Genomic DNA, 8406 nt, shown 5'->3' with positions numbered 1-8406 from the left:
ATGTACTTTGTAATCTCTATTTCTTATAATAAAAATAATAAAATAAATAAAAATATTAACCCATCTCACTCTTACATATGTCAGTGAAAATCGAACTTATGCCCTTTACAATGTTTTTTTTTTTTTGGCTGAAATATGATTGGAGAGAGCAGAGCCTCCCAACCTGATTTATTAAAAGAGCTGGATGATACAAACAGAAGAAGGGAGGACAATGCCCATACCCCTAGCCAAAAGCAGAAAAACTATGCTATGCCATAGTCGATCAATAGATGAAAGCAACAAGAAAACTATAACTCAAATAAACCGAAAATTGGGAAGACTAAGTGAGTCTCGTCGACAAAGATCCAGAAGAAAAGGAGGAGCCTCATTCCACCACACCAAGCCTGACGATGACAAACCAACATTAGCAAGCGCATCTGCCACCTGATTTCCCTCTCTAAAAATATGAGAAGATTTAAATTGCATTTGCGAGATACAGTGCAAACAATTATCCCAAGCAACACGGAACCTCCATGGAACAAGATGGGGTGCACGAAGGAAATTAAGTACCATAGCTGAATCAACCTCAAGCCAAATGTGCTTCCACTCCCTAACCCAAGCAAGCTCAATTGCCTGAATAACCGCCATGATCTCCGCATCGACGGAACTAGGAATCTCAAGATTAGAAGCAAAAGCACCCATAAAAGAGCCCTGATAGTCCCTAAACACTCCCCCGCAACCTGCTCTTCCCGAAACACGTTGCCATGCACCATCTGTATTAATCTTCACCCAGCCCATAATTGGAGGAATCCAATTAACCTCAATAATCCTTGGAGACCGACGAGGACGACAACTAATTTTGCCTGAAGCTCACATTCCTTGGTAAAATCTGCATCAGACCCCCTAGTAGTAGAAATATGTTGTTGAAGAGCAACTAAATCTGCAAGGTCCGAGTCAACACGCCTGTGAACATTACCAAAAACTTCCCAATTCCAAGACTGAAGTGCTTGACGCAAAACTCTCAATTTATGTTGTAAAATTGTAAGAGGGCATCCGTGCACAGTAATTGCATCCTAACATTGCTTGACAAACCCATGAAAGCTACCATGCTCTAACCACATTCTCCGAAACCGAAATAGACTATGATGTGCCCCAAAAGCATTAGAAAAAGACATAAGTAATGGATTATGATCAGAGCATATCCGTGGTAAGGTGCAGCAATCAAACGTATCCCAGCTATCCATCCAAGCGAGATTTGCTAGACAACGATCAAGTCTTACCTCTACATTCCCCCTAACACCTCTCCGACGAACCCAAGTAAATTCAGCCCCTTTAGTGTCAATATGAATAAGTTCACATATATCAGACATAGCTTGAAACTCCTCACAATGTTAGAATTATAACTTATCAATATGTCACAGCTCACCGACACTTTATAATTCCTATATATATGGCTCCTATTATCAATGATCGATACACCAATTCTCTCTACAATCTCTCTTAAATCTCATATCTTCAAGACTTCAACTTAATATATGGGATTGTCTAAGTGGTCATTTGCATCAAAAGAAATTTTCCATCAAAACTAGAATGGCAAATAATGGTAGACTAAAATGTAAAATGTCACTAATGATTTAAAAAAAAAAAAACTGGTAATTTGCTTCAAAACTTGGGAGTTGGGACTCTTGGAGTCAAGGGCTCCTCCCCAATTTCTCTCTCCTCAATTATAAAACACCAGCCTTAACCCTTAAGAAAAAGACTCGCAAGCAGAAATTTCCTACTTGCTTCTTAGCTTGTCCTAAAGGCTAAAGCACATGATGATCAATGTGGCAAAACCCAGCTCCCAAATAGTCATGAAAACCCAAACTACTTCTGCAACTTTGGCAATTGTCTCCTCCCTTCTTCTCCATGCTTCCATGGCAGCTTCAGATCCAATCCAAGACACCTTCCTCCAATGCCTCTCCAATCTTTCCCAATCCCCCTCTCCACCAATCTCATCAGTCACCTATTTCCCCACCAACCCTTCATACACACCAATCTTACATTCCTACATTAGAAACCTTAGATTCACAACCCCTAAAACCCCAAAACCCTCATTCATTGTCACTCCAACCCATGTCTCTCACATCCAAGCCTCAATCCTCTGCTCCAAAATCCACAACCTTCAAGTCAGAATCCGCAGCGGTGGCCATGACTATGATGGCCTCTCTTACATCTCAGATGTTCCATTCATCATTATTGACATGTTCAATCTTCGATCCATAACAGTCAACGTAGAAGATGAAAGTGCTTGGGTCGAGTCTGGAGCAACACTAGGTGAAGTTTATTACAGAATAGCTGAGCAGAGTAAAATCCATGGCTATCCAGCTGGGGTTTGTCCCACAGTGGGAGTTGGAGGACATTTAAGTGGAGGTGGGTATGGAAATATGATGAGGAAACATGGCTTATCAGTTGATAACATTCTTGATGCTCAAATAGTTGATGTTAATGGAAGTGTTTTGGATAGAGAGTCAATGGGGGAAGACCTCTTTTGGGCTATTAGAGGTGGAGGTGGAGCTAGTTTTGGTGTCATTGTTTCTTGGAAAATCAAATTGGTTCAAGTCCCAGAAGTTGTCACAGTTTTTAGAGTTGAGAGGACTTTGGAGCAAGGCGCCACCGACATTGTTCATCAATGGCAGTACGTAGGGGATACAATAGATGATGATCTTTTCATTAGGGTGGTTGTGATGCCAGTCAATAGAAAAACCCAGAAGACAGTGAAAGCTAAATTTGTAGCTTTGTATTTAGGAAATGCAGAAAAGCTTGAAGCTTTGATGGGTGAGAGGTTTCCCCAATTGGGTTTGAAGCATGAGGACTATGTCGAAAGGGGTTGGATTGAATCGGTTCTGTATTGGTCTAACTACCCAATTGGAACTTCTGCAGATATACTGCTTGAAAGAATACCTCAGTCAGAAAAGTTCTTGAAGAAGAAATCTGACTACATCCAAGAACCAATGTCAAAGGCTGGTCTTGAAGGACTGTGGAACAAGATGATGGAGCTGAAAAAGCCAGTACTAACATTCAATCCTTATGGTGGGAAAATGAGCGAGATTCCGGAGCTTGACACCCCATTCCCACATAGAGCAGGAAATGTGTACAAAATTCAGTACTCGGTGAATTGGAAAGAGGAAGGTGTAGAGGCTGAAGATAAACATCTTGATCTGATAAGAAGGCTTTATGAGCATATGACACCTTATGTGTCAACGTCACCAAGGTGTTCATATCTAAATTACAGAGATGTTGATTTGGGGACTAATGGAAATGGCAATGTGAGCTACTCAGAAGCTAGTGTTTGGGGGACCAAGTACTTCAAGGGAAACTTTGAGAGGTTGGTACAAGTGAAGACTGCTGTTGATCCAGGAAACTTTTTCAGGTATGAACAAAGTATCCCACCTCTTACGGCTTGGAATGGTAAAATGGCAGAGTGAAGGCCGCTCTGTGTATATGTTGAACTTATTTATAGCTTGCTAACCTATACAAGAACAATGATAGCTGATGAAGGAATGAAAACTTATATGTATAAGATGTCGTGGGTTGTCTTGCTGTGAAATAAAACAGAGCTAAATTTTCTTTTGTGGTTGTAATGCTTCTATCTGGAGGAAAATTAGTGGTCACTAGTACTAATCTACTGGTTGGAGCTGGTGTCTGTGAAAGTCGGATTTCAAGGTGAAGAATGGCTTGATTCACAGATTGTCCATTATTTCTCATCCTATTTGATGGAAATTGGAGATCTGTCTCTTTGTGTTGTGGATGAACACTACTGTTGGTTTATCTTATTGAATACAGACACTCCAAGCAATCATGAAGCTTTCCTATAAGTGCAAAACTGACACCGTCTTACTTCCCAAATTTTGGTGCCAAGCAAACAAAACAACAAAACCAAAGCAAAAAAAAAAATTTATTTTCAATGCTTCTTTCAGCCATTACATCTGCGGATCTGCTCTGCCACCATATTTGATTATTTTCAGAAACAGGAATTGAAATAAATTGAAAATATATGAGAAAAAAAAATTAAGACACAGTTTTGCCAACATTCATCCGCAACGGTGTTGCACTCGTAGTTTTCTGTTAAATTTTGGTGTATGCTCACCTTCGTAGGTCCATTCAGCAATGTGGTATATTTTCAAGCCAACTAGTGCACGGTTTAATTCACTTTTATGAATTAAAACTAAATGAAAATGAAAATATGTGAAAAAAAAAAAAGATCAGTAAAGAGTTTTGACGATGAATTATTCATTGGCAGTAATGTTATGTTCAAAAAAATTTATTTCGTTAGTCTAACCAGCTGAATTCCGATCGCAATTGTTGCTCTCACTCATCAAACAAATATATTTTCTACCCCATGAATACACAATTTCAAAAATTCTTAGTAGGAATTGGAGCTTTAGCTCAAAGCATATTGAAAAAAATTCAGGGAAGGACGACATGTTTCTCGAAATGGGTTTCAGCATGGTTGATGACCGGAAGCCTGATAGTCGCTGGGCCGGGTCCAAACCCAAAGTTGGGGCTAAATCATTACGAAAGTAATTTTCCAAAATTTGAAAAAATGTAGCTTTAGAAGAATAAAAGGAAGTACACACATTAAATCCAGATCCCTTCCAATACTTCAATAATAATTATGGCGAAAAATACAGATCTCGTCCACATTTATTCTGTTTTGTTTTTTCAGAGAAAGAGTCTTATGATTTTTTTTAGGAAGAATCTTGACTTCTTGAGTGGGTACATGTGCAAATCAAAAAAAAAAAAAAACCTTTATTCTTACTATGCGAATCTAGTTCATTGATCATCCCTAAACTACAAGAGTCAGGCAAATCAAAAGCTTTAGTATAACATGCTACGCGTATATAAATTCACTACAATATAACTTGATCTTCAGCATTCTACAAAGCAGACAAGACACATTCTATTTCTCTAACCACTGATCTTGACTTAGGGAGTACGTTGAGGCAAATATTATAGTAGAGAAAACAACATTCAAATATTCATGATGTCAAATTAAAAATTTTCTTTTGTCAAGATTTCGCTAGTTTCACAAAAATTTAAACTCTTTAGTGTCCATAAACTCCACTAGTGTACAGACATACACCTTTTATATATTTTTTTTGTTCATTTTTGAATGCAAGACTGATAAATATCTAGCCATAATATAACGTTATGTACGATAGGCTTTGTTAACTATTTTTAAACTTCACATAGACCTCCTATATATCTCTATGAAAGAGATTGGAACGTTTGGGCGCAAATTAATAGCTAGAGCAGCAAGAAATTATATGAATATATGACAAAATGATTTAGGATTTATTGGTGCGTTACATATCCAGGCTAACAAATCGATCTAGGTAGCCAGCATCATATCTAGCACTAATTCAGCACGTAACCGAGGCAATAGAAAGAGGATGTTGGAATGTCGTTTGGTATGTAAATGAGATAGTAGAGCCAAATTTCAAGGGTTGTCCATCATTGACAAGGCAGTCTGGGGTCAATGAGAATAGAGCGTGAAAGTGAAAGTGTGAAACATGTTGGAATTTAATTAGAATATTTTAAAATACCTGCTAATTTTGAAACCTCTTTTGAACCATTATTTGCATATAGTAATAGTCATTAACTCTCTTTGATTGTGATTATTACAAAGATTTCATCAATTTGGATCATTCATATATCATTCATTTGGTTAACTCTGCAATTATATTGGTTATGGGGTTTTGTTTTTCACATTTGCTCCAACCATATGCTTGTACCCAACCATATGCATGTAAAACTTTAATTTGTAACCAACTCAGTAACAATGTAGTCCTCTCATTTTTCATGTTTTCTCCCTCTCTCCCTTTTTCTCATATTCTTCTTCCTTCGTCTCTGATTCATAGCTATTTGATATCTTCCGTTTCTATTATTCCTAATCAATGTCATTATATTCATTTTTGTTACATAAGTTACAAAGCTTAATTGCTATTGGCAAATTGTTATTGCATTAATCATTCTTGCCCTATATAATCTCTAGCTTTCCAACAGAAATTCAATCTCCTTTGTTCCCTTTCCGTACTCAAAATAGTCATGATAGTCATGTGTTTCCTTTAATTTTTCTATTCCACCGAAAGAAAGTTTCAAGCTATTCGATCCGATCCTGTGAGTGTACACCTACAAGGATCGAGGTTGTTGTACCTTGGAGGGTAGGGCGTCACAAACTTGCTACACCGAGATATTGTCTCCGAGGGGCGAAATCTACTCTTAAGGACAGTGTTTACACGCCTCAACCTTAAACTCTTTTCGAGTAATGTGTCATTCGGAAGTCTATAAATCCAAGCGATAAGTACTATAATCCCTATTATTTAATCTATTATTACAATAATATTATGATTATTATTAGTTATTAATATATTGTATTTTTTAGATCTTGTAGGAGGTGAAATCTGGTGACGGAAGTAACATCCATCGACCAAATTTTCTAACAATCTTAAGAGTAGATCTGTTCGTGGACGTTTCATTACGAAAATTACATTTTCAAAATTCTTTTGCACTTTATTAATAGTCGCAAATTTGTAAGTGTACTACTTGACAAATAATTATATGTGATGGAACTTCTAGAGATAAATCATTTCTCTTCACCACTTTATTGGTTTATATTTTCAACGTGCTTATTATGGTTTTGAAGAGTTTCAAAAGTATTATTGAGTTTTGAAAGTCTTTTCACCGAAACATTACTCTTTGTTTATTGCTGCATTATATTGAAAAATTATGTTATAAACTTCTACCATGACAATTATTATTTGCATTTAGTTTGCATGGTTGTCAATTTTGATTGCCACTGATTGTTCAATTGGCATTTAAATGTTGATACTATAATGTGCGATTTTTCCGGTTACACTGCATGGAGTAGTAATGGTTTACATTATATGCTACCATTAATTTTAGTTTTATTTGCATTAAAATTGATTTTATTTGTTATATTTGAAAAAGAAAAAAAGGATTTCTTGAATTGTTGCCTTCGGATTATTGTTTCTTTGGAAATAATAAAGTTGTTGCCTCTCAATATTCCCATTGTCTCTTGATTAAGATGATGTCTCAATTGCCTGGAAAAAAAAAATAACTTGAAAGGAAAAAAAACACTGTGTTATCATGAATAAAGCATTGAGAAATTATTTTGTCAATTTTACATTGACGACTGCCTTTGGTAATTTGATGCCTCGGAATATTATTATGTCCCTACGGTTGATGCCTTCGAAAAATGTTGCCTTAAAATTTGGCTACAAGTAATAAGGGTTGCCTCGATATTTAAATGGTAACGAACATGGTTGCCTTGAGAATTTGGTTACCAAGAAAATAGTTGCCTGATTCTATATTATTGGTGCTTCCGGATATAATGCAGAGACAACAAATCTCTACACATGGTTCCCTAGCCATATTTGCTTTGATGATTAACTCCATATGCTGCCTTAAGGTTTTGGGTTGCCTTTCGAATTTTCGTTGCATTTCGGATTTTCGGTCAATGCTAAGAATTAAGAGACATTTGATGGCTACAAATGTGGGGGGGGGGAGGGGGGGTCTAAAGTATCCAAAGTCATGAAATATGATACATAATGTTGCCTACTAAATTCTCAAGTCCTTGATTGGCGAAGATTTGTTCCGTAAATATATATGGCTTGATATTATCTTGCCTATATTTATGAGCCTGAGGCTAATTCAAACATACTCAAAAATGTGGGGGTCAAAAAAAAAAAAATAGGCTCTTATATTTAAATGAGAGTGGATAACTAAAAATTCAATGAAGATTACTTATTGTCTTTGTAGGTCAGAGTTGATTTTGGCCAATATTCTGACAAAACCACTAGTCTAAGGCCACGTTTGGTTCGCGGAAATGAAGCACCAAGAAAGGAAACTTGTTCCTTTCCTGTGTTTGGGATGCAAAAGGAAAGGAAATTGTTTCCTGAAGGAAGGGAAAATAAAGGGGAAAGTGGTTCTTCCCAAATTTCAAAGGAATCATTTTCCCCCCTTCTTTACTTTCATTTATCACTCACAATATATTATTTTATTATATTATTTACAAACTTTTTAACAACTTTACTGACAACTTTCCTTACGTTACCAAACATCGGAATGGAAAGTTGTTGGAAAATTTCATTTCCCTTCCCATGAGAAAGACAAAGGTATTACTTTCCTTTCCATAAACCGAACGAGGCCTAAAGGCCGAAAACTAGTGGTTAATACATCGAGGGGGATGGGGCTTATGCCTATATACAAAGATCAAGAGTGATGGTAACCCAACCTATGTGATTGGAGATCCCATGAAGTAGGTTCATATGGGTAAGAATAAGTCACTTGTTGGTCAGTGATGCACTATCAAATAAAACTATTGATGGTCCCTCCCTATGGTGTAAATAAATAGTGTTTGAA

General features: G+C 36.7%; 1 protein-coding gene across 1 annotated transcript; it reads left to right on the top strand.

Annotated features, from left to right (window-relative positions):
- Positions 1-1719: 1719 nt before the first annotated feature.
- On the top strand, positions 1720-3829 carry LOC112166983 (berberine bridge enzyme-like 8). The gene has a single exon (XM_024303918.2). It carries the CDS (start codon positions 1794-1796, stop codon positions 3444-3446), a length of 1653 nt encoding a protein of 550 aa, XP_024159686.1. The 5' UTR covers positions 1720-1793; the 3' UTR covers positions 3447-3829.
- The last annotated feature ends 4577 nt before the right edge of the window (positions 3830-8406 follow it).

This window comes from Rosa chinensis, chromosome 5, assembly GCF_002994745.2.
Source record: "Rosa chinensis cultivar Old Blush chromosome 5, RchiOBHm-V2, whole genome shotgun sequence".
NCBI classification, from domain to species: Eukaryota; Viridiplantae; Streptophyta; class Magnoliopsida; order Rosales; family Rosaceae; genus Rosa; species Rosa chinensis.
Note: the sequence above shows the minus strand (reverse complement) of the source record. Positions and strands in the feature narration are given on the sequence as shown.

Excerpts from the sequence above, each read along its gene's own strand:
- LOC112166983 (XM_024303918.2), top strand. The coding sequence starts at position 1,794 with ATGATGATCAATGTGGCAAAACCCAGCTCCCAAATAGTCATGAAAACC.